This window comes from Podarcis tiliguerta, assembly GCF_965153285.1.
Source record: "Podarcis tiliguerta genome assembly, chromosome: 6".
Classification (NCBI taxonomy): domain Eukaryota; kingdom Metazoa; phylum Chordata; class Lepidosauria; order Squamata; family Lacertidae; genus Podarcis; species Podarcis tiliguerta.
Window position 1 is genome coordinate 47,420,787 of NC_139539.1, and position 25,629 is coordinate 47,446,415.

At 47.3% G+C, this 25,629-nt stretch overlaps 1 protein-coding gene across 1 annotated transcript; it reads left to right on the forward strand.

Annotated features, from left to right (window-relative positions):
- Positions 1-25,014, forward strand: CSF1 (colony stimulating factor 1). The gene is made up of 9 exons (XM_083445762.1): positions 1-384; positions 5,917-6,048; positions 11,502-11,567; positions 13,208-13,381; positions 14,403-14,568; positions 16,168-17,288; positions 18,897-18,955; positions 19,267-19,325; positions 21,452-25,014. The coding sequence occupies exons 2-8, from the start codon at positions 5,923-5,925 to the stop codon at positions 19,322-19,324; spliced, it is 1,770 nt and encodes a 589-aa protein (XP_083301888.1). The 5' UTR covers positions 1-384; positions 5,917-5,922; the 3' UTR covers position 19,325; positions 21,452-25,014.
- Positions 25,015-25,629: the final 615 nt, after the last annotated feature.

The following is a 25,629-nucleotide window of genomic DNA, read 5'->3' on the forward strand; positions in this document are numbered from 1 at the left end:
CAAATCTGGGGAGGGGACTACAGCGCAGAGGGGGGAAAAGAGGCTTCTTTTTTTTTTTTACAAAGTGGGGGAGGGCCCGTCGAGAGGAGGGAGCGTGGCGCCGATCCAAGGTGATTTCCCGTAAACCACATGTTCCGGAGGGAGCCCTTTATAAGGCCGACGAGTCAGGCAGGCGGCACTGAGCGGACGGAGGCAGCATTTCCTGGGCTTCGCGCGAACTGAAAGCACACAGTCCCAGCCCCCTTCGCCGGCCGCTGCTGCTGCAAACGGGATTAGCCTGCAAGAGGGAAAGAAGGCGCGCCCGCCGACGCTGCTTTCTCGCCAACCCGGATCTTAAGGCGACGGATTGGGGCGTTTTCGGAGCGGGCTGCGTGCAGGGCCAAGGTAAGGAGGGAGCCAGGCACCCCGTTCGCGGAAAAGCGGAGCCCGTCGGGAGGGGACTGCCCGGGTCTCTTCTCTCTCCCCTCCCACAAAAATATATTCGAGTTGATAAGACTAACAAGATAAGCAGCAGCCGAAGTAAGAGGGTCTGGAGTTGCCAAGGGCGCAGATTTCCCCCCCCCCCCAATTGCGTTTGGGAGGCGGGGGTGGCGGGCGTGCTTCCTCGCGAGTAAGTCCGTGGCTGCCCTTTCAGCCGCGCAGCCTGCTCCTCCGAGGCGTGTGGCGTGTTTACGCGGCGCTTTACTCCGTAGCAAACACGAGGAGGGCCGCAGGGCTTGGCGCAAACTTTGCAGCCAGGTATTCCGCTTTGGCTGCTAACGCGCAAAGCGCTGCTGCTGATCCGTGTGTGAGAGAAACTTTCCCCATCCAAGTGTCCCGGTTTGTGCATAGGGAGCCAATTTCTCGGGGTCGAGGGGTCCCCCCGCCCCCACCACAAGTTGATGGGCATTGCCATTCAAATTGTATGGGTGAGCCCCGTCATGTGATCGATCATGCAGGGTGGAGCTTACCTGCCCCCCCCCCCCCCCAATACAAGTTGGCACCCTTGGCATTGCTTTGCGCCCACCCGCTGCCTGGATCCAAGTATTGAGGCTTCCCTTTCCCTGCGTTATGCACCGCTTGCTCTCCGCCTCCCCACCTCCCTTTCACGCCCTCCTGTCATTCTGCGCGGCCGACGCTGCAAGCTGGTTATAAATCTCAGGCTTCGGAGGCGGGCGGAGTGGAGGTCTGACCCTGCCGCGCAACTCCGACGCGTGTTCTCTCGGAAGTAAGGCCCGCGGCGTTTTGGATGCTTTAGTTGAGATTCCTGCGTTGTGGGGGGTTGGCCTAGATGACCCCGGGGTTCCTTCCAGCTCCATGATGCTATGGTTCTACTCCCCGAGCAAGCACAGGGCTAAATAGCCTTGAGTAGTTACAGTGCAATCCTACCTATCAGTGGCATAGCATGGGTTGTCAGCACCCGGGGCAAGGCAAATAATCTGCGCCCCCTAACCCGTGGATTTGCGCCCCCTAACCCTAACCCCAGATGTTGCGCCCGGTGCGGCCGGCCCCCCCTGCACCCCCCACGCTATGCCACTGCTACCCATACCTACTCGGAAGTAAGCCCCAGTGGATTCAATGGAGCTTCCTATCCGGTAAGTGCGGTTGGGATTGCAGCCTTAGTTGCCTCTGGCATGATATTTCAACTTGCCGCACTGTCAATACCTCAGGTTGTTGTATCAGTGCCATCTGCCACGAGGCATTAACAGTGCAAATATTGGCTGGAGTGGAGCTGCCCACATGATCCTTGTGGATTACTGACTCCGGTAACAAGTGTGCTGGCTTTGCAGCTCTGTCTTTCTATGCTCTAACTGCAGAAGAAGCTTTATGATGCTCATATGAGGCTGCTCACTCAGAGGATGCTCACTGAGGTCTCGGTCTGAAGCTGGGCTCAGCCTCCTGCAACACAGAAACACCAGGGGTGCCCTCTAAGCATATGCAGATTGTTTTCCCTTCCTGCAGATTAATAGCTGTGCATCTCCACTTCTTTGGAGTGGGAGGATGGGGTATCCGGTTTAGAGGGTGGGACTCCTAGGAAGACATGGCTTCCAGTATCTCCCAATGCAATTAAATGCTCCCTCTTGGTTTTTAGGCCACACAAGCAGGGTCAGCCCTAGCGCTGGGCAGAGTGAGGCAACTGGCAGCAGATGCTGAGTCGCACTGAAGTGTTTGAGAGCAGAGCTGTGTGTGTCATACACGCAGCCTCCTCTGTGCCCTTGGATGCAATTGAGGTTAAGATCTTGTTCCTAGTGATGAAGAAGATTCAGCTGTCATTCTGGTCAGCATCTGTATGCAGAGTTCATGTGTGAGTTTGGGGAGCAGAATATTGTCCTCCTTCCCTGATAGCAACATGTCTTGATTCTGAGCTAGATGAGGATTATAGTCTTTCGTTTTACACTGAAATACTGGGGAAATGTGCTCTGCATGCACTCACCTGCTGAAGGGATAGAAACTTTAATCTCCAGAGCTTTCTGTGACTGGGCAAGGTTAAATAAACAAAGCATGACTCCGAAGCCTCTTCCAAACCTTATGTGTGATGTTTTTATTATTCCCTCCTCCCCTCCTTTTATGTTTCCTGTTTTCTGTGCCCAGTGACTAGACCAGCAGCTAGGTGCATTTGAGGGACTTTCCCAGGACTCAGTGTAATGCTTTCTTGCTAATGGATGTCATGGCATAAAATGAGGCTCATGTGAGCTTGGGAGCAAAGTGTCTTTTTTCAACTGTGGAATGGAAGATGCCAAGGAAAACGGTGGGTGGACATGCAAGGACATGTCAGGGGGAGACTCTGCGCTTGAGTAGGAAGGAAGGAGGAATGAAATGCCTGGGCCAGCATTTCCTACCCCTGTGCCTTCCAGTTGGCTGGGGCTGATGGGAGCTGCATTCCAAAACATCTGGAGTTGTAGTCCAATACATCTGGAGGACATTGAGTTGGGGACAGCTGGCCTGGACTAGGTGGAAGAAGAGCATGAGAGCAGACTAGGCAGAAGGTGGGTTTAGTGTCTCGCTAGGGTGGCACCAGTGGCTTCACAGCTGTTGCTGGAACACAAAATACAGTTGCTTGAGAAGAGACAGGGAGGCAGATGTAGGGGGGGAAAACCCCATCTGCTAGTCTCTTATATCACACACACACACCCTGACTGTGTGTGTGTGTTGCACCCAAATTGGGCTGGACAACTGGTTTTGTTCTGTGCTGGATACAATCCACAGTATTAAAAGTTCTACTTGGAGTACACCTGTTTAATGGACCTTTGTTAGTCATGTCCATTAATTTTTGTGGGTTTGTAGTTCTGCGTAGAACAAACAATGGTTGCAACCCTTTTTGGTTATGGAGATCTTGTTTTTCCGCTGGAAGTTATTTGCGAGTAACTCTCCTTGCAACAGAACCACAAGGAAGCTGGAGAGGGTTACAAACTAGCCCCTCCTGCCTGCCATAGGATACCCACCACATTGTCCTAGGCAAAGCCTTCCCGAGGAGGGAATTCCAGAGACTGGTTGTCTCTGCCTTGCCACAGACAATGAGCAGGACCTCGGAGGCCAGTATCAACATCACGTGGGCGAAGGCAGTTAGCACTCTGGTTAGCAGACTGCTGAGTAGCATCCAAGTGCCCAGCTGTCCAAGGGAGCTCCTGGAGATGAGCTGCCAGAACGCTTTGGCGGGGAGAGAAGTAGTGAAACAGAGGCAAAGTTCCATCTATGGCAGTGGCCAGTGCTGGCTGCTTTGGGGGGGGGGAGAAAACATGTGACGCTTACATAAAATGACCTCAAGGAGGTTGGTGGATGCTTGAACCCAAGTTAGACTACAGCCCTCCACCCTAGTTTTGCTATTTAGTTTTGCCCTCTGTCTGAAACAGTTGCACAGCCTGTTAACGTGAGCAGAAGTGTCTCCTGGCACTGAGCTCCAGAACTGAAATGCATTATGGAAGGAAGTAGAGATAAATGCTTCTTTAAAAAGAAAAGGAAAATGCCTTCATGATCTGATGGAATGGCCAAAGATGCGCAGGGGAAATTCCAGGTGGGAAGGCTTAAGGGTGACAAATGAGACTTGGTCGCTTCCAGTGGTGCCTGGGCAATTTCTGGCCGTAGGACCCTTGCTTAGGAAAATGGAAATTGGTGCTGTGGAAGAAAAGAGGATTGGGACAGAGACAGCAATGAAGGGAGGATAAAATAATTTGGAAGAGGAAAGGAAGGCTGATTAATCATGAGAGAATTTGAGCAATAAAATATTGCGGAGAAGCAAGAGCTGTTTTTGTTTCCTTCCTGGGGGAAAAAGCCAGTGCTGTCACAGACTGGCAAAGGCATATTTATCTGAATGTGCAGAATCCAGCTGAGGCCTAAGAACTGGGAAATTCCCAGCTTGGCTACAGCTGACCTCTCCTTCTCCTAATAAGAAAGAGGAAAAGGCGGTGGGGTGTGGGGAGGAATGGGAAAGGAATGCTTGCAGGCCAGATTTAACTCTTCCAAAGCTGCTGGGAAGGGTCCTCTTTCTGTTTTAATTCTTACACATAACGGGAGCATCCGTGGAGAAATAGGACACCTCTGTGGTGCAGACTCCGTACATAAATAGATGCCCAAGTGTAACGCTTTCTGCAGGTCACCATGGGTGGCAGAAGGAAACGGTTATCTTTGGAGGCATGCCCAAAGTGTGGAATTGTAATGTATTTATTTATTTTATATAATGGAAGAGTCCCAGCACCAAAAAACCTAGTGGGAAAGCATGAAGCATACGGGTCTCAGAAGGAAGTAACGAGATGATAGTTAAAACCTCATCTCTCTTCATTTAAAAAATGTGAAGTGCAGTCATAGCTATAAAGTCTCCATCCAGAAGATGTTAATAATTCCTATACATAGCAATTAACTCAAATCCCCTATAGTAAGATATCCTGGCTAGGTATTGGCAGTGGGGGGGGGGGCAAGAGTGAGAGGACAGAGTTGGGGGAAGCAACTGATTTTCCAGCACTTGTGGCTTGGAAGGATAATGTGCGGCAGACCACACTGCAGGGGAGAAAGCACTGGATGCTCTTGTAAAAAGAGTTAAGTAAATTCTACAACACTGTATTATATCTAAAAATAGCAAAATAGGCAGTTCCCTGGGCTAGCCAGACATACATGCTTTGGGATGCGTTTTTGCAGTGTAGTGTGGATTTATGTTGAGCAGAAACAGAATTTGAATGAGAGAGGAGAAAGCAGATAGTTTTTTCTTTCCCTTCTCATAATGCTAGAACAAAGGCCACCCGACAAATCTGAATGTCGGTAGAATTGTAGAGTTGGGTGGAATCCTGAGGATCATCTAGTCCAACCCCCAACAATGCAGGAATATGCAGCTGCCCCATATGGGGATCAAATTTCCAACCTTGGCATTATCAGCACCATGCTGAGCTGTCTAGGTTGACAAGAACCCTATGGCACTTAGTGTTCCCAGGTGGTCTCCCATCCAGGTACTAACCAGGCCTGACCCTGCTTAGCTTCCAAGATCAGATGGGATCAAGCAAGTAGATTCATGACAGAGAAAACTGCTTCGTCCCTTAGTGCATATGTTAAATCATGGGATTTGCTCCTGCAAGATGCAGTGGTGGCTGTCAATCTGGATGGTTTAAAAAGGGTTTGGACAAATTCATGGGATATGAGGTTGGCTCCTAAGCATGGTTGCTCTGTTCTGCCTCCAGTATTGGAATCGGTATGCCTCTGAATACAGTTTGCTGGGGAGCAACCATGGGGAGAAAGGGGTTGCACTCGGATCCTAGTTCTGGGCTTCCTATAGACATCTGGTTGGTCAATGTGTGTGGTGGGAGGATGTTGGACTAGATGAGCCTTGGGTCTCATCCAGCAGGGCTCTTCATATTTTCTTAGGTTTATGTTTATGTCCACAAGGCTAGAGGGTGCATGAAGGTGCAGACTTCCCCCATGTTTAATCCTGACTCTGTCTCATTTGTTGCACAGAAAAAGATGATCTCCCACATTGCAGCGGCCTTTCTTCTCCTTGTGGCCTTCGCTATCCATGGAACAGAGCAGAAGAACAGAGGTTGCAGCCGCTTAATCCATGATGTTCACCTGAATCGCCTGCTGGACCTGGTGAGTTTCTTTGCAATTAGTACAGCAAAGGTGGCAGGAAGGAATGGATCAGAAGATGAATCACCTGGATCTTACGCTGGGCAGAGGCACCTCTCCAGACAAGCCACAAACCATAGCCAAGGTTTGTTCTTGGCCTACCACTTGTGGTTTGTCTGGGGGGGGACAAACTACGAGCCTGGGTTCAGGCCCAAAACATGGTGATGGCATAAAGTTACCAGTTCCTTTGGTCAACAGAAGGCAGTGCCCCTGCTGTTTGTTAGTACAGTTTGAGTCGGGATGCTGGATGATCTTGTTCAGTTTGCCTTTTTAAGCAAATGCATGAAAACTACTAAAAACCAACAGGAAATATATTAATCCACCCGTGCCTGGAACTGTTTGTTTCTCTGTTCACAAGCTGTTCTTGCCCTGAGGGCAGAAGTTGAGAAGGGGGAAGGTGGAAAATGAAAGTAGAGAAGACATAGCGGAAGGAAGTTGAATGACTGCTTTTAATTGAGATAAATAATGCCATTTTAATTGGGGATAAACGGAGCCAATATTGTGAGGAGGGAGTGTTAACACTGAGCATGCTACTAAGGAGGAGGTTCAGCTGGATGCAGCCTGGACTGTGCTTGATTCTGCAGGCTAAAGAGCTTTTAGTGCAGCTGTGTGCGTGCGTGTGCACTCTCTCGCACCCATTTCAGCGCTTCCCCGATGAAGACTTTTAGTAGCTAAAAAGGGAGGTGCGGCATGGGGACCACTCCACAGATGCTTAGGAGGGTAATAAAGCAGAGCTCCAGCAGGAAGTGCTAATGCAATTATAGAATGCTAGAGTTGGAATGCACCATTCTAGTCATGGGGAGAGCAGGTTTGGGTGATTCAGAACCACAACATTCTGGGAACAAGTGCCTGGAATTTTCCTGACTCTTGATCCTGCCTGGATCACTGGGGAACTGCTGGGAGATCTCTGCCAGTGGTTAACTGTCAAAGGTCCTGGCTTTGATCTTGCCTACAAGGAATTCTGTGGGCTTCAATCAAGATTCTTTTCCACTGTCAGTCACAAGTGATTGTGGCAGCAAAGCATGATAGTTAGTTAGGAGAACTAGAAGCAACCAGGAAAAGAAAGTTTCACAGGACCAACTCAAGGGCTTATTCATTGGGAGAATGTGGCTTTCTGTCGCATCCTGGTTAGGGATTGATAACTTGAGGAAAGTGTGTGGAGGTTCTGGCAATTATGGGAATGGGACCTGCTGGCAGTTTACTTCCTGCAGAAGTTTAGGAAGACCTCAGATCCTCCACCCCCTTATCAAAATAACCTCATAAGCCTTGCTGCCCACCAAGGTGCTGTGTGGTATCTGATAATTGGTGTAACTATATTGAGAGAAGGCTGGAGTGGCTTGGGATCAAAGCTTACAGTTCTTGTACCTGCAGCATTATGCAGAACCCTTAGTTGGACCCTCTTCCATTTTCTAGGTTTGCATAACAGCTTGCTCATTCTGTAGCCCAGACATGCACCAGGCACTAAGATAATAGTCTTGGTTCCAAATATGCTGATCAAGAGCATCTCCCTCTTTCCACAAGACTGCATAGGTTGGCACAAAAGCCTCCAAAAAGATCCTCTCTTTGAAGTCTTTCACCTGCCACAAATTCTTCATTTGTGCTCGAAAATAGGTTTGCCACCTTGACATCCATGTGGCTAACGAAGTGCAACCCTTGAAATGCTTCATGTTTAGTAAGACATTAGTCAGCTACCTTAAAAGCCTTTTCTTGTGTTTATGGAGAAATTCAGAAATTAAATGGTGAGATAAAATTAAATGCTTATATGCTGTCCCCATCCTTTTGCCTTTGGGAGATGCCCACTGGCGGAGGAAGAGGAGTGCAGGGGGAACACACCGCCCTCGGCAGCACGATCCTAGCAGGGTGCCATTGCGGCTGCCCCCCCCCCCCGGGCTGGGTGCCACGCCCCTGCAGGTGGCGTGACCTGTCCCCAGGACTCGTGACCCGCCCCTGCGGATGGCGCGCCATGCCCTCGGGATGCGCACCAGCCCCGCCACCGCCTGCTCTCCGCCCTCTGGTGCCATAGCATGAAGCTCCGTCACTGGAGATGCCTTCTGCAAAGCTTGTTGCTATGAGTTGCTAGTACATGCAGGTTCCACTACTACACAAACACTTGTTACAGAAAATTCACTTATTCAAACATGAGGAATTAGTATCTAAACCTTGCTATACATAACGCAGATTCAGATACCCCAACAGCTGGACCTGTGTGAAGTACTGTAAACAAATAAGCAGCAGAAGCAGTAATAATAATAATAATAATAAAAATAAAATAAAAAAATTAATAATCCCATTTGACTTCATTGCCCCAGCCACTCTGGGCTGCTTCTAACAAATTAAAACACTAAACACAGTAAGACATCAAACATTAAAAACTTTCTTGTACAAGGCTGCCTTCAGATATTCAGATAGTTGTTTATTTTCCTGACATCTGACAGGAGAGCGTTCCACAGGACAAGCATGACTACCAAGAAGTCCCTCTGCCTGGTTCCCTGTAACCTCACTTCTTGCGATGAGGGAACAGTCAGAAGGTTCTCAGAGGTGGACCTCAGTATCTGGGCTGGGTGATGGGGCTGGAGACACTCCTTCTGGTATACAAGGCTGGAGCCATTTAAACAAGCCTTTAACTTTTTGTGTTTTGCCGGTCATTGACAGCTGTTTTGCCAGAAACCATGATGGGAGGGAGGGGGAGAGATCAGACAATTAAGAAGGCATTTGGTTTCCTTCCTTGTTTGCCTGTTGCAAGGTTTCCCTGGGTTTTTTTCATTTGGGTGTTGAAATTCTGTGGTTGGGAACACCTTAGAAATTCCTCCACTGGAGTCAGTGGAAATCTTCTGCTTGTTATGTAAATGCTCGCTTCACAAACAAATTCCTGAGAATGCATTATGCTTGAATAGCAAGACCTGTACGTATTGTCACTTTCCAGGATTCAGCTCTCTCCACTGGAAAGCTAATTTCTGGCTGTTTAGATGGGCACATTCTGTCTCTAGTACACAAGTTGAGGAATGCTAAAGCGTCGTGCAGCGCACAGCTTGCCACTTAGCACACTTCAGCTGCTGAGGTATATCAAAGAGTAACTATGCATTTCAAGTACATTCTTTAGGCTATAGCAAATCACTCTCTTGACATTTCCAAGCAGTGGAGGTGGTCAGCGCCATTGCAGAGTAATTAAGGGGTTTTTACTGCCATCTACAATGTGTAATAGTCAGGGTGTGAGGTTGAAACTGAGTTTTGGTGTGAGATTAGGGGTCTTAGAATCATACCACTAATTTCCACTCCGAAGATGCCGGAGGAGAAAGCTCTAAAGCCTTAACATTACCTAAATTACTATGTAGAATCAAGGACACAACTGGTACTAATTATCGCTTGTTTGAGAGTGATAACACAGTGTCTGACTTGTACAAATAAACTTCTCTTCACAAAGTCTCTTCTGGGCTAAAAGTAATTTGATATAGTTGGTCAAAGCTAACATTTGATCACTGCTCCACGATTGAGATTCTTACTTAGCTGTAATTTGGGCTTGCAACCACCAACCATTAAATGATTTCCTCTTTTAAAAAAGCTGAAAAAAGTAACTCGGGTTTTTGCAAAGCTGTTTTTACTTCTGGTGGACTTTGCTTATCTTAAAGGAGCAATAAACCTTAATTAGGAGACTAATGAATGAAGACCTAGATATCTTGTAGCACATCAGGTGAAATGAAAATAGTCTGTTCAGATTTAAGAAAATGCTCAGGAGAGAGCTCTGCTGTAAAATGTGTGGTCTGGCTTGCAGAGTGCTGGGTTTTTTGTTTTTTTTTTAAGGTTCTGCTGCTGCCCCTTTAAGTTTCTGTGCAAGAAGCCAGGATGCAAATCAAAATGTTGTACTGCCTGCCAAGGATTAGGTTGTTTAGCTAGCTGTTGCTGTGCTGACCCCAGAGCTGTTCTTCTTGGTTCTATAGAATCCAAAATCCTGTGATCTCTTGGCCAAATGGAAACGGGATCACGTTTGTAAAACCAAAACTGAAAGTGAGACGCTCCTACTGCTGCATATGCTTCCCTCGTCTTTTAGGGCAGTGAACCTAAACTTTGCCCCTTCCCCCGCCCTCATTCTGCTTGCTTCTGCCTGGGCTTCTCTGTGATGAATAAATGTTGCTGGCGGCTGCTCTCTCCAGATAATGAAGCAATTGTTTCCAGTTCGACATGCCCTCCTGGCAGTCCCATCTCGTGTTGGCCTGCCGCAGAAGCTCCAAATCATTCCCTGGCGTTTTCCCCTGCCGGCACTAGGCTGAGATCGCTGGAGAAGGTGTTCTAAAGTGCTGAGTCAGCACTTGACTTGGAAGGCACAGGGTGGTAGACGCTTGACTTCTGCCTCTGGGCAAAGAGAGCCAGCTGTTTGCTTTGGTAAGGATTTGCAAAGCTCAGAGCTGGTTCAATGGCCACAACATGGTTCTTGCTGGTTCGTAGCATGGAGCTTGGTGCCCCTGGTGCACTGACACCGGTCAGGGCAGAATATGCTTGTGCGCATGCTTCCACTACTGCTCTAATGTGCAGTGTGTGTTTTCTAACAAATTGCAGTTCGGAAAATAGCAGGGTGCACATTGCAAGTGCCCTCTGTTATCTAAACTATATGTGCTCTTCTGAGTGGATGTGATGGGGAGCCCCCACTGCCTCAGCTGCGTAGTCAGCTGAGATGCAGCAAATTTACCCAGAAACCTTTGGGGAGGGTTTGTTTGTTTTTAAAGAAGCTTGGATGTATTTGCAGAATCTTAGCCGGCCAAGTAGCCAAGGCAGTAGATTCCCAGCAAAGTGACGCAGCTGGCTGACAGAGTTGGCACTTGGATTATCAGTCCTGCAAAACCATAAAAAGAAGAGAGTTCTTAGATACTCAAGCACTCATTTCTAAATCTTGTCATACTATCACTACTTGGCTGCCCCTAACCCTAATCTCTGTGACTGCATTTGCTATTTTCATTTACATACATTCATTTGAAATAAGATGGGTTTATGAAGCAATTCTATATCCTCCCACCACGCTGATGAAGAATTCTAAGAAACGGTAGTCAATATCCGGAAATCACTGTTCAGTGTTGGACATCATATTTGCTGAATACACAAAGCTTCACAGCTTGTCTTTCATCGTACAAAATCTGATACCTCATTTCATTTAAAGAGACTTTGAGACTAAAGATTTCATTTTGTACTTGTTATGGTTTGAAGGAATTCTATAAAGATTGTCTATTGCGTATGTACATGATCATTGTGTTGCCTAGACATTGCTGACGTTCTCTTTGCAACACAGGGGTTTGTTTTGTCAATAAAATATTCCTAGCAGTGTAGGCTGGTGGGGATATTCTTTCCTGTATTCTGGATTCTTTGATGAAGGAAACTAAACTAAAAGTCCACTACAGTTGCTTTGACTTGACTGTGCCTTTTTGTTACAGGTTGATAGTCAGATGATGAAGCCCTCATGTGAGCTGTCCTTTGAGTATGTGGATGAGAGAGAGCTGGTGAGTTGGAATTGTGAGACACACATCTGCTGTGCTGCTGACACATCTGTGGGACTTGGTGTGTGTTACCAAGGAATGCCTTGTGTTTATGTGCTCCCCCCCCCCACCTACACACACACCTCCCTCCTTCTTGCACAGTCACAAGTACCTTGGAAGTTTTCATCTCTGGTTGCAAACCAACCACTTTTATGTTGAAACCCAGGGGAATTATGGTGTGGTGAAGATCCTGACTTATGATCGTGATCTTAAGAATCAAATGATGGCTTATGATCCTAGTTGGTTGTCTGTTCGTTGCTTAAACTAAGCAGACTTCCCCTGAGTTTGGATATAAATGAGGAACTTTGGTTTGGAATCAGGTGCTTCCAATCTCTTCCTTGTGGCCGTTCTGGGTGAGAAGGAACTGTGCAAACACAAGCACAAGCACATCACACATAAAACTCTAAACCAGGAGTCTGCAAACTTTTTCAGCAGAGGGCTGGTCCACTGTCCCTCAGACCTTGTGGGGGGCCAGACTATATTTTTTGGGAGGGGAAATGAACTAATTCCTATGCCCCACAAATAACCCAGAGATGCATTTTACATAAAAGGGCACATTCTACTCATGTTAAAACACGCTGATTCCCGGACCATCCATGGGCCGGATTTAGAAGGCAACTGGGCCAGATCTGGCCCCCGGGCCTTAGTTTGCCTACCCATGCTCTAAACCATACTTCAACTGTTGAACTGAGCCACTAGCTTAGCTGAGGAACCTCTGTGTATCTGCCAAATAATTCCATTTTGTTATAGATTATTCTAGGGCAGGAATAGGCAAACTCAGCCCTCCAGATGTTTTGGGAATACAATTCCCATCATCCTTGACCACTGGTACTGTTAGCTAGGGATCATGGGAGTTGTAGTACCAAAAACATCTGGAGGCCTGAGTTTGCCTGTGCCTGTTCTGGGGCATATCCTGGAACAGACACACTTTTCCTGTGGGGTTCTGGCTGGGCCTGTTGAGATTTAAACACATGCCTGTGCTGTATTGGCACAGCTTGTTTGAGAGGAAGTTTGGTAATGGCAGAAGATGTGCTGCCTTTCCAGCAACTTGTCTCTCACTCCTGATCTTCTTACTGAAGCACCTTTGATGAAGCTTCTGAGGAACCCTGAGTTCACTTATTTAGAGAATGTGTGAGCTAAAATCCTGCACAGATGACCTTGTGGTTAAGTCACCAGTCATGGATTTGGGAGACTTGGTCTTTCTGCCCATCCCAGCCCCTTAAAAGATGTTGTACAAGTCCTGTGGTCTCTCAGTTTGCTTCATGGGGTATTTCATCCTGAAGGACATTTGGAGAAATTTGGGGGGAATTATTTTAAAGCAGCCCTTGCTTGGGAGTTCACCAAAGCTGTTATTGCCCATTCTTTTGGCCTGTTCTTCTGGACCCAATCCAATTACTCAGAGGGAGAAGCCAGATCAAGAGAAGCTGCTCCTCTTTTTCACTCTAACCACCATTCACTTGTTTGGAGAGGGAAGGTGGAATCTGCAGCACCAACAAGGAGAAGTAGCAACTGGGGGCTGATGATGGTAGATGCCGTGCATTGCTGATCTTTGACACCAGCCATGAGTCTTTCTCTGATGGACACCTGTCCCTGTTGCCTTCTAGGACGACCCCAAATGCTTTCTCAGAGCAGCATACTCTCCTCTAAGAAACATCCTTGAAAGTATTGAATTCAAGCAAAATACTCCGAACTCTGACACAATGAAGGAGGTAAAGGACTGGCACATAGAAGTTGGAGACTGCATGGAAATTAATAGCAGCGATGAAGAAGAGAGCAAGGTAACCTCTTATCAGATTTGCAGTTCTCACGGATGCTAACAGATCTGTGGTGAGACTTAGGAGACTAAATGACAGCTGAAACGGGCGCTCTATGGAAGTGGGAAAGAAGCTGGGGACTGACAATACTTGTGTGACGTATGCACTTGCTCTACTGGCTAGGGTGGAGAACCCTCTGGCCCTTCTGATGTTGCTGGACTACAGCTCCCATCATTCCTGGCAGTTGCCTATGCTGGCAGGAGCTGATGGTAGTTGGGAGTTCCACAACATCTGGAGGGCCACAGCTTCCTCATCCCTGAGCTAGAGCGCTCTCTTTGAAAACCGCAGTCTGTTAGGGCTGCTCTACACATGATGCTACTCACTTCTTTAGCTCTGGGGTGCAGGACTCCATGAGTCAGATCATGACCATGATGTAGGGGAGGGAGTTTTAATCCATGATGCCTCCATCCAAATTACTGAGCCAGTATGGTGTGGTGGGTGAAGTGTTGAAGTAGGATCTGGGAGACCAGAGTTCAAATCCCCATTTGGGCATGAAGCTCACTGGGTGACTTTGGGCCAGTCACGGCCTCACAGCCTAACCTACCTTACAGCGCTATTGTGGGGATTAAAGGAGGGGAGAGAACCATGTGCACAATCTTGAGATCCTTGGAGAAAAGGGGGGACGTATAACAGCAGTAACAAAAATTAGGCAGTACCTGTGCTGGTTATCTGCAGCTGGAGGAAAACTGTTGACAGTTCTAGCAGCATCACAAGTGATGCAAGTTCTTCTCTGGGCTACTGGGACCTCTTAAAACTCTTACACTGCTGAGTGCTCTCCAAATGAGGTTCAGAATCCATCGCTGAGAATTCAGAGGTGCTAGAAGCCTGCTTTGTGTAGCCAGATAGCCTTTGCTGGGTCACAGAGACTGCCTCTTGCTGCATAGGCCTCCTCAGATATTTTTTATGGTGGCTGCTTGGTTCTAGCAGATTCAGATAGTGGTTCATTGATTCCCACCCCCCTACTTTCTCTTTTTGTCTCTTATAGCACTGCACCAGGCCATTCTCCCGGACTGCAAGGCAGATGCTGAAGCTGGTGCATGAGTACTTCAGCAAAGCTAAGGAAATCTTGTCCAAAGGAAATTTCAGCCATGATTGCAGCAGTGTCTTTGAGAAATGTTCCAACTCAAAAGGGAAGAGTACAACATCTCCAGGTAACAGAAAATTCTGGGGTTTTTTGCATCTCCTGGCAGCTGCTGGGGCAGCATTTGAGGAGCAGGAAGCTTCCAAGTTAACTTGGCTTTTCCCAAACTAGCGCTGTCCAGATGTTTGGGGCTACAGCTGCCATTAGTTAGCCCTAGCCATCTGGGGGGGTGTCAGTGCACTGGTGAAGGCCGAGGTAAATGGAACATTCCGGGTCGGGAGGGTATTCCAGAGCTGCTATTTGTGCGCATTTGTTTGTGTGCTTCTGTGTATTTACACTTGTTTGTGCGGTTACTAACTGCTAAAGCCTTAAGTCAACAGAAGTTTCATGTTTTTGAAATGAGCATTATCTCTTTGATCTGTGGCAAGGGCAAAACCGACTATGTTAAGAGTCCAGCAATCAATTCAAGGCCCTCTGCATGCTCATCAGGACACAGTGGGACTTTTAGCTTTCACCTCCCCCTCTCCCAGTAAAATATGTATTTCCCCCACATGGCTTAAGAGAAGATTCAAAATGTGTTGACAAAGGCTGTTCAAAGATCCCTTATGAAGGGTTTCTTCTAACCTTGGAAGTTCTTTGCTCATGCAAAGTACCCTCTTGATGTACCCTGACCTTTACAAATAACAGTCTTGTCTGCTTGTGGTCAGACCATGAGGAAATCCCAGAAGTGGCTTGGCATACCATGTCTATATGTGACCTGCAGAAATGGGATCTTCTGCCAGGGCAGAGGTTTGGAGATGACATGCTTGTGGTGGCCCTCAAAACAGATTGGCCAGGCAGGGAGGCACTGGGCTACGCAGACAAAGTGGAGAAGACACTGCATTGCTGTTGATGTTCTTATACACATACATGCAACTCTCAGAAACAGCCTTAAGAAAAAGCCATCCTATTGTCCGCCTTTTAGAAGATGCTCATGTGGTCAGGCTTATTGCTTTGGCCTCAAGTGAACCACTTCCTAGCTTGGTTTGCCTGCTCATCTGGTCCAATAGGCACAATGACGCTGCCCATTCTCTGAGTGGTGCTTGGTTTTGCCGGTGTGGAGAATGCAGTCGCTGTCTTCCTCTTGAGTCCATATTCTATGTTCTGTCCCTGTGTTCACATCACCTGCAATGCTGGGAAGGACAGCAAAGTAGGAGCACCATGCTTCCTCCCTTGATTCTTGCTTGATCAGCTGCTTCTTGCTTGACCAGCTTGCTCCCTCTGCTGTTCTGCTCATGGAGGCATGTGCAGAAGCTGTGGTTGCCCTTGCTTTGGCTTGCTAAACTAGCTGAATCTTGATCCGATGCCGTTCCTCCAGAGTTGGTTCTCTGGCCTCTTTGATATCCTGTGTGCTCTCAGGAATCTTGGGCTGCATGTGATGCTCTTGGGAGTTGCTGTTCCTAGCTGACCTTGCAGTGTCTTGTTCCATTCATTGGTCCCCTGGAAGCCTTGTGGCTGCCTTGCTGCCTTTGCTTCATTTACTTTTTTTGTTGCTTTTTTGGCACTGGTCTGCCCCGCCTTAGCATGGTGGTTTTTGAGGGAAGGGGCTGATCTCGGCTTGACGCATCCATTCTGTTCTTCTTGCTGGTTACTCTATGGCCATTCTCTTCTCTTTATCTGGATCTTTCAGGTGTGGTGACTGACCAGGACTGCCCGTGTCCAGCCACAAGCCCCATGAGTGGCAGAGGCTCAGCTTCTCTCCTTCCAACCTTTGAGCCCTCCTCTTCCATTGCAGACCAGCTGGACAGCAAAGAGGCAGCTGCCAGCACTCTCCAGCTCTTTATGCAGCCTGGCACCATGCAGACTCAAGGCGGGTCACAGGGTAGCTTTAGGCCCAGGCTGCCTAGGAGCACCCAAAGGGGCCAAGGAGCTCCAGCGCCCACGGATTTCGTAGCTAGCACTGAGGCTGTCATGTCCTCACTGCCAGAAGAACTAGCATTGGCAGCTGTGTCCCAAGGACTTGACCCTCTGTCCACAAACATTGCATCCTTCCTGGACTCAGCCGTAACCCTTGATTCCTGGTCCCCCAGGCTCAAAAACATTTCTCCCCCTCCTAGCCAAAAAAGCATTGAACCTATGGGGACAGGGTCTCCTCTCCCTGCTTCTGGGGCTGGCAGCAGCCAGACATGGCCCCATGGATTCCCTTCCCATTCTTCCCCTTTCTCTGGCTCAACCAAACCCTACCTCAGAAAGCAGTGGCTTCAATCAACTGAAATGGATGTATCTGGTTGGGCTATGACTGACACAAGCAGCACATCTGGCCTAACTTTGGCGTCTCTTGCCAGTTTGGACTCTGCAGAGAGCGCAGGGGTGCCCTCCAGTGGCAGTGGGGCAACCCTCTCGCCCAGTGACCCCACACTCTTCCCTGTCTCTGAGGATCCTGTCTCTGCTGCACAACAGCTTTCTAGATTGGTGGTGACCACAAACAGTCCATCATCTCACAGGCAGGTACCCCCAGAAAGCTACTCCTGGGGGGCGGAGGGTAGAGCCCCAGGAGTACCGCACAGCACCCAGCTCCGAGAGAGACGAGCGGAACAAGAAGAGGGCCCAGCCAAGGGCAGGGAGCCGGAGGATAGCATGCCAGGTCCCAGCCCTGATCTGAGCTTCATTCCTCCGAACACAGACAAGCACAGCGAGAAGCCAGAAGCCAGAAATACCCAAGGGATGGCTGTGACTTATGTGGTGGTACCCAGTGTCCTGGGAATCCTGTTGGCTGTGGGTGGCCTTCTCTTCTACTTCCATAAATCCAGGGTAAGGTCCAGACCTGACTTAAACTGTTCTCCTTTATTCTCTTTGGGTTGCAAATGTGGGGCATAGCGATACCTTGTAATACATCAATGGAGAAGGCAGAAGTGGCTGAACTCAAAGTACACTCCCTCCTCTCAGGGTAGAACGTTATTGGATGTGAGCAAACATCCACCTGCATTTCTTTTATTGGGATGAGGAAAAGGATTAGCCAGCTAGGTCTTAAGGGGTATGCATCTCCCGGTGCATACTTCCCACTGTCGCTGTGTCCTGCATCTGAATGTAATCTCAGACAATCCAAGCAGTCAAGCAATTCTACAGCCACAAGTTAGATATGTTTTTTATAGGGAAAACTTCTGTGGCTCTGCACCACAAAGTCTGGAAGAGTTCTTGGCAGTAAGAGCCTAGTGCTGGGGGTGAATGCTGCTGTCCTTGATGGGTGATGTTGAGCAGATGAGTTCTCCTTCCTGTGACATAGTTCTCTCATCTGTCTTAAGTAACAATGGTCACATTTTCCAGCCTAAATGGACTGAAAGTCTTCTGGGAGTTGAAAGTGATTCCTTTCCCAGTAGGAACCAAATGGATATGTAGCAGTGGACCATCAAGGTCCATTGCACTTCATCTTGCCAGTGGTGACTGACCACCTCTTCCGGTTCTGGACAGGGCTTAACCATTCCCACTTACACGCTTGATTCATGCCCACTGCTTAAGAAGTCCTATAGAACACTGAGAGCATCTCTTGATTTGTGGAGCTGCCTTGCAGTCAGTGTATATGTTCAGAAGGTCGACTCTTATCGCTACTGTTAGGAGAGGGGGTGTAGTTGTTTCTTGCATGCTAAAATATTAGTTATGCTTTCAGGCAGGCAGTCCTAATAGCAGATTTATTTTAATGCTGCTTTATTGTTCACCATCTGCAGTGAGATCCCTGTCTCATGTAACAACAGGGGGAACATGAGAGATTTTTCTTTTAGGTGTAGGGAGAGTGTGGTTGAGATGGTGTTCATGGAACTCTTATGGGGAAAAGTAGATTTAAAAGGCAAAGTGTTAAAAATGGTATGGGAAGACAGGGCAGGAACCTGGCGGCATATCTTCACTTGTGCCTGTGACACCAGTTCTATGGATGCTAATGGCATTGGCATAAATAATAAAAATAATTTTATTATTTGTACTCTGCCCATCTGACTAGGTTGCCCCAAGGAAATTCTAGTTATGCTTGGGTTTGGGGTTTGGGGCTTGGGATGGGCCTTTACCAGCAACTGGTAAAGTTGTTGGTTAGTGGGTGAACTGATGGCCTCCTAGCCCTCAAAACTACAATGAGAGCTTGCTGGGGCAACATGCCTGCTTGTCCTCCTAGGATAGGCATAGGCAAAATCCGGCCCTTCAGGTATTTGGGACTACAATTCCCATCACCCCTAGCTAACAGGACCAGTGGTTAGGGATGATGGGAATTGTAGTACCAAACATCTGGAGAGTCGGAGTTTGCCTATGCCTGTCTTAGGACAACCATAGCATCTCAAACTGCACAGCCAGTTTGACAATACTAGCCATGCAACTTCACTCTTGCTTCATATCAACATTCCTTATAGTAGTAAATATTTCCTTTCTTCCACGCAGATGCTAGCCAGGAGGCGACTGCAGAGAAATGAGAGAAACCTGGAAAGACAAGAAGGAAGGTAAGAAGGCAGAAGGTTTGCATAACTCAGATGTATAACTAGGGTGAAATAGGCCCCTTGCTCTCAGATAGCTAATTCCTTGAGATTCCATCAGCCTTGGGAGGTTGCAGGGAGTTGTAGAGCCCATGTCTGAAAACTTAGCCTGTTCCCCATAGAATGCAGTTATTGGGTACACCAACTATTGTTGAGAGGAAAAGATACCAGATGGATTTCTACCATACAGAGGGAGATGTAGTCTCGTGATGTATCAGTTCTTGCTTTTAGTCTTCATTGTTGGACTTCTAATCCTTTTTTTTCTCCTTTCCCCCCAGGCCACTGAATAGAAGGGAGGGAGATCTGGAATTGCAGATACAGGAGGAGGAACTATGAGGTAAGAACAGGTTTTGATCTGATTCAGTAGGGCTACCCGCTCCCGCATTCTGTATCTGCAGTGGCCAGCCAGACTTCTAGCCATCTTGACTAGTAGCCACTGATAGCTTTATCCTCTGTGAATGTCTTAATCTCCTTCTAAGTTAGTGGCCATTGCTACATCTTCTGGAAGCGAATTCCGTAGCTGTAACTGCACCGCATGAAGAATTCCTTTCATTCTGCCTACCTTGAATCTCCCACCATGCAGCTTCACTGAATGATCTCAGATTCTAGTACTGTGAGAGAAGCTCCCTGTCCACTCTGGCCCTCTTTTCCCAGAGAAGGTCTATTTGCAGGGGTTGTGTATTCGTGGATGGAGCTGAGGAAGATCCTTGTGCCACAAACAAATCTGGATGGGCGTGGGGAGAATGGGACCTTTAGACTCAGCGGCAGTGTCCCTCTGATTCCCAGCTACTGGGGGCAGACTGAGAGCAAGGTTATTACCTTCTTGCCTGGCATGTGGTGCCCTGGCAGATGTGTCTGGCTGGCAACTGCTGGAAACGGGATGTTGGAGTAGACAGGCCTCTGATCTGGTTTCCCATGGCTCCTGTGCTTTTTGTGTGTGGGCTCAGAAATTGGTTTATTGACCAGCCAAGTGCCGCTGGGCACATGCAACCTACCACCTCCTTTCTGCGTAGGGACATGTTTCCCGCAAATGTGTCTTAAGTGCAGTGGAATGTGACTTTGTCCTTGGGGGCAGCCACAGATAAGGATCTATGCAATTTGTGGTGCATTCTTGGTTTGGGGGTGGAGACTGAGGAATGGCTTAGAAAACTACCACTTGCTTGCAGGACTTTTGTTGTTGTTGTTGTAATGTTTGGAGTCACCCTTGTGTAAAATGTGGGAGCAGAAAGTGGCCCTCGTAGGATGTGCTGGAGTCAAAGCTGCTAGTCCTTAAAACCTGCCCTGCTTCAAAGACTAAATGAGTCTCATTTGAAGGTCTGCTGCCTCCTCCTCCCCACATTCCAGTTTAAGGCTCTTGGCCAGATGCAGACTTTTGTTGTTGCATCCGAGATCTATGGATGAAGGGCGGTGTACAAATTAGATAGATAGATAGATAGATAGATAGATAGATAGATAGATAGCCAAATCCTCTCCCCTTTCCTGAAGAAAGTTCTGGGGGGAAACTATACCTTTATTAGGTCAACATACTTTGGTTGACCTAATAAAGGTATGGCTCTAATACAGTGGTACCTTGGGTTACAGACGCTTCAGGTTACAGACTCCGCTAACCCAGAAATAGTACCTTGGGTTAAGAACTTTGCTTCAGGATGAGAACAGAAACCGTGCAGTGGCGGCACAGCAGCAGCAGGAGGCCCCATTAGCTAAAGTGGTGCTTCAGGTTAAGAACAGTTTCAGGTTAAGAACGGACCTCCGGAATGAATTAAGTATGTAACCAGAGGTACCAATGTATGAATTTTGGAATACATTTCCCTGAAGTGCTGTGATTTGCTTCCCATGGCTTCATTTAGATCAGCCACACATGACACTAGGCTCAGCTCAGGGCTTGGGGTGGGTGGGGGGAGGAGGAAAGGTATAACTGCTCAACTTTCTTCTCTCCTGTTTAAAAGTGCATTCCAAAAGCTGCCTTCCCACTGGGGGGAAGGTAAGAAAATTTCATACCTGTCAAGATGCAAAAGAAGAAAAATCCTATGAGTTAGTCCTCCATTTCATAGAAACACTGAGTCAGCTCCCTAAGCAAGCAAAATTTGGCTAGTAAACTAGCTTAGTTTTGAAATGTGTATTTGGCAATATTGCTTTCAAAAATCCGGCTCTATTTAAAAACAAAAACAAAACTTTTGGTAGTCTGTCTTAGTGCTTTGATCCTTCCTATGGTGCTACTGTTGTTGTGATTGTCGGCTGAGAATGGATTTTTAATATTATTGTTGCATTTTTGTTGTTGTTATATTGTAAATATGAACTGTGTTCTGTTCATAAATTGCTTAAATTTCCCCGAAGAGAAAATTATTAAAATGGAAATCTGCCTTGGCCGAGTACTGCAAAGTGGCTTGGCCTATGCTTGAGCCACACACACTCCCTTTGTGGTTAGACAATGTGTCATTGTAATGTTTGTATTCTTCTTTTCAGCTGGACCCCTTTCCCTCTGGGATGACAAGCCACGTGGGGACTGGGCAGTAAGCCCCTCTTTTTAAAAGGACAGCCCTCTCGTTACTACTGGGAGAAATTAACACAAACTGGACTCTGGGAACTGAAGCAATTGCAGTCCCTTCTCACGAAGAGTGTTTTCTCTTCCCAGACATGTCTTAATTTTTTTGCGACGGAAAGGGATTCATCGGGAGATGGATGCTATATTTATTCCTAGCATTCAAGGTTGGCTTTCACACTTAACTGCAAGCTGCCCTCTTTCTGCCAGTCAGACAACAAGCTGGAGCTTGGTGGGAAGAATGGAAACTGATTGGAAGCTGACTTTGGACTTCAAAAGGCCTCTTCTGATGGTGAGAGAGGGAGTTTCTAAGAACCACTGTGCCCTGCTGCCTTCCAGAGTGGAAAGGGTGACATCCTCTCCAGAGATGGATGTTGAGTCTGCCGTTTGAACAGCTATGTATCTGGGAAAGAAGACTCTCTTCCAGGGCTTCTAGCTCCTTTGGAGAAGACATAGGATCTTGGGCCTTATATCTATATATTTTCCTAGACATAACTCCCCATAGATATGGCAAGTTGTGGTTCTGTAGAGAAAATGGGCACTCTCTCCCCACCTGCCTTTAAGCCATGTGTATAATGTAGCCCAAGGAAGGACACCCATTTTCCCTCCTCCCCTGCAAAACATCCTCCATTTTTAACTCCCCAAATAGCCTAATGCATTAATCTGAGAGTTTGCTATCCCAGTGGCCTTCTATGTCTTCACTCCAGGGACCCCCTTTTATTAATCCCAACCTACAAAATGGGACCCAATTTTAACTTTTTAACTTTTTACCAGGACTATCAGGGGTTACTTAATAAAATTTGATTTTAGTTGCACTTTAGGGCAGACTAGATAAGGAATACAGCACAGTCTTATGATTACGACTCCTAGCTTAAGATGGCTTTTAAAAAAATGGGGTTAGATAAATGTAGCACTAAGCAACTGTCCCATCGGTGGAAAGATTTCTGCTTGTGCAATGGCACCCCCCCCCAAAAAAAATCTGTTTTGGGGATCTCCCAACTCTCCAGTGCAGAATAAGGGAGAGAAGGGTGGGGAGTTAGTTGCACAAATAGAAATCCTTGTTCTGTTGGGATTCTGCCCCATCTCTGTTCTAGCAGGGCTTTATGAATGGATCTCTCTGTCTTTATCAGATAAGCAGAGCCCTGCTGGATCTGGCAAGTGGGCTGTGAGCAGAGTAGTCCTTTCCTGCTGCTCCCCAGCAACTGGCATAGTGCCTCTGATACTGGGAGTGATATATAACCACAACCTTTATCTGCCTGGAAAAAGTATGTGTTTATATCACTGATGCAACCCATCAACTGAAATCCAGTGTGTTACACACTCTGGTAATATTGTCAGAAAATGTAGAATATAGCACCACTCCCAGTTCCCCATACCCCACCTGCATTGTGTCTTGACCCAGAGAGGAAGTGATGCCTTGTAAGTCAGGACATGAGCAGATCTGGCACTGAAGTGGTTGCAGCTGTAACTATATCCATAGGAGAGATGCAGCCTCTTCCAGCTGTGTTTAGATTATCTACTTCCCAGAGCCTGCTGAACAATGCAGGGCACTGCAGGGAAGTTCAGCAGTAAGTTAAATATATTGGCCCTGTTCAGTTACCCGCCTCCCCACTAAGGTGAGCTTGGCCCTTGGAACTGCCAAAGCTGTGCCATTTTACAGAGATTGATCCCCCCCCCCCGCACCCTTGATCTCTTGTACCAATGGAAGGAAAGTGTTAAGACCCACCCCTCTCATCTTCCACAAATTAATTTAGGAAACTTGGGGGCTTTGGTAATCTGTGTTCCCATGCCTACATTTTCCAAGTTAAAGCAGAATGGTGGGGGCAACTTGCAGGGAAACATTGGAAAGTTGGGGTGTACATAACAACAACATAAACTTGCTGTTTCTCCTCCAGATGCCCCTGGGAGCTCTATTCCTCCCAGCTAGGTTTACTTAAAATTTGAGAAGATGGGTGGTGGGCAAGGGTTAAGTTGTTGTTGTTTTAACGGTGTGAAGGCATTTTCAGGGGAGAATCTAATGGGGGCTACCTGCCACCGTACCCACTGCCTATCCCCTGCAGTGCTACACCCTCAATTTAGAGTGCCAAACGTATCATGGGTTTGAGGACCACCCTGTGTTTATTGTGTATTTCTGCTCTGAAGCTTAATAATTGCCGACCCGGGAGCTGCTACTGGAGGCTTTCTCCAGAAGGACCCACACTTTCCTTGCTCCCCTGTGCATCTCTTTCCATGTTGTAGTGGAGAGCTGATGTGTAGAGGGCCAACGGGAGTTGCCGCAGCCCAGCTCTGAAGTGAAGCGAAGCTCTTGCACTTTGTATACTTCACATGTTTTGCCTCCCATGCGCTGAGAACATTCCCACCCTGGATTGAATGTGTGAGTGTCAATGAGTGAGTGCATCTGGTCCAGCCTCTTGCCATTCCATGCCTCTTCTCCATCCGTCCACGCCACAACCAGCAGCCCTTATCTGCCTCACCTCTTGCCCTCCCTGCTTTCTCCATCTCTGCTTGTAGCTGCGATGCTGAGCTGGCCTCAGGGTAACGACGCAGCCTTTCCCCATTTGTGCTTTAATGTAATGGATGAAATGTTGATAAACTGTTTGTATTGGAGGAAGGTGTGGGTGCAACTAGCCAGGCTCTGTAAGGGGTTGATTGTGCCATGTATGTTGCTCCACTGATGTGAGCAGGCCTCCATGTTTGCACCAAATGCTGGTGACTCTCTTATTCAATGTGCCAGTGCACCATCCTATGCCTTATACTGTGTGTGTGTTTGTGTGCAGCACTCTGAGACCCTGAGGGCATATGGCCTGGTTGGTGTTCAGGGCTTGCACACACTAATTTTGATCTCGCTAATTCAATGATCACTGCAAAATTGGTAAAAGTTGCCTTATTTTGTTTCTGCTTGCACTTGCATTGCAGCAGAGGGGCCTTCAGAGAAACACCATTTGCCTCCCTTTCTTTGCTCCTAGTTTAGCTGCAGTGCTCATGGGCAGCTTGCTCACACCTCAGAGGCAGACAAGCTCCCTCTCTGTTTTTGGCAGAGACCAGCCTTAGCTACTTGTATAGGTCAATGAGCCATGGCACAGGACTACCTTTTGACATGCATCAGATGAAGAACAGTCCCTGTTTGTTTTAGCACCCTGTGGCCAGGTTTGCAGTGGCGTTTGGATGCAGCAGTCAGTACGTTCCATCTTGCACACTTACTCACCAGCATAGCAAAACTTAGGATCTGGCCTTAATGCCTTAACAGCCACCCTTCCCTTGCCTCTTTTTATTAATATAGGGAAAAACCAATGAAGAGGAGTTCCTTTTTTTAAAAATGGAGTTGCAATTCTGGTTCAGACTGTGTTCTTTTTATATATATATTTTTACAAACCATGAAATATTTTATATTAAAGACTTTTTTTAAAAAGCTGTTTAAATGTTTATTTAAAAATAGGAAAGTTTGTATTTAATAATAAAAACACGAATGTGTGTAACACTTTTTAAAGTTCTGTGTGACGTTGTCATTTTTACAATTGGAGAGGAGGGGTCTACAAGGCATTTATTGGGGTAAATTATTAAGTCATGCTTCCTAAGCAGCTTGGAGGCGGTCAGTCATCCAGACATTGTAAAGGGCCAGAGCTGCATAGCTTAAGCATCCAAGCATCTTGTACTGTCACATTTTCTGCTCTACCTAGCAGAAACTACATGAATTCCAAGATGGAACAAGAAGTTCTAGGGATATAGCACCACATAGAGATGGACGAGGCATGCAGAGGGTGAGTTCAGATATGCACTAATAGAAAATCACGGTTAGTAGGGGAAAAGGCAACTTTCCGGGAACAAGAAGTGGAGATAAGGAAGAGCCCTGATGGATTGTGCAGCATCCTATCCCCACAGCAGCCAGATGCCTCTGGGATGAGTAAGTCAGCACCTGGGCATTTTAATATGGCCTATGTTAACAACATTCAGCTTTGTAGTTAGTAGCAAACATCACTGTTAAAAGAAAAGGCATGTTAGTGACTTGAAGACTTGCGAAACATATCTTCCTCGCTCCTTGAACATATGTTCTCACTTTATGAACAAATTAAGTTCTTGCTCAGGAATGGGAAGCACAGATAAG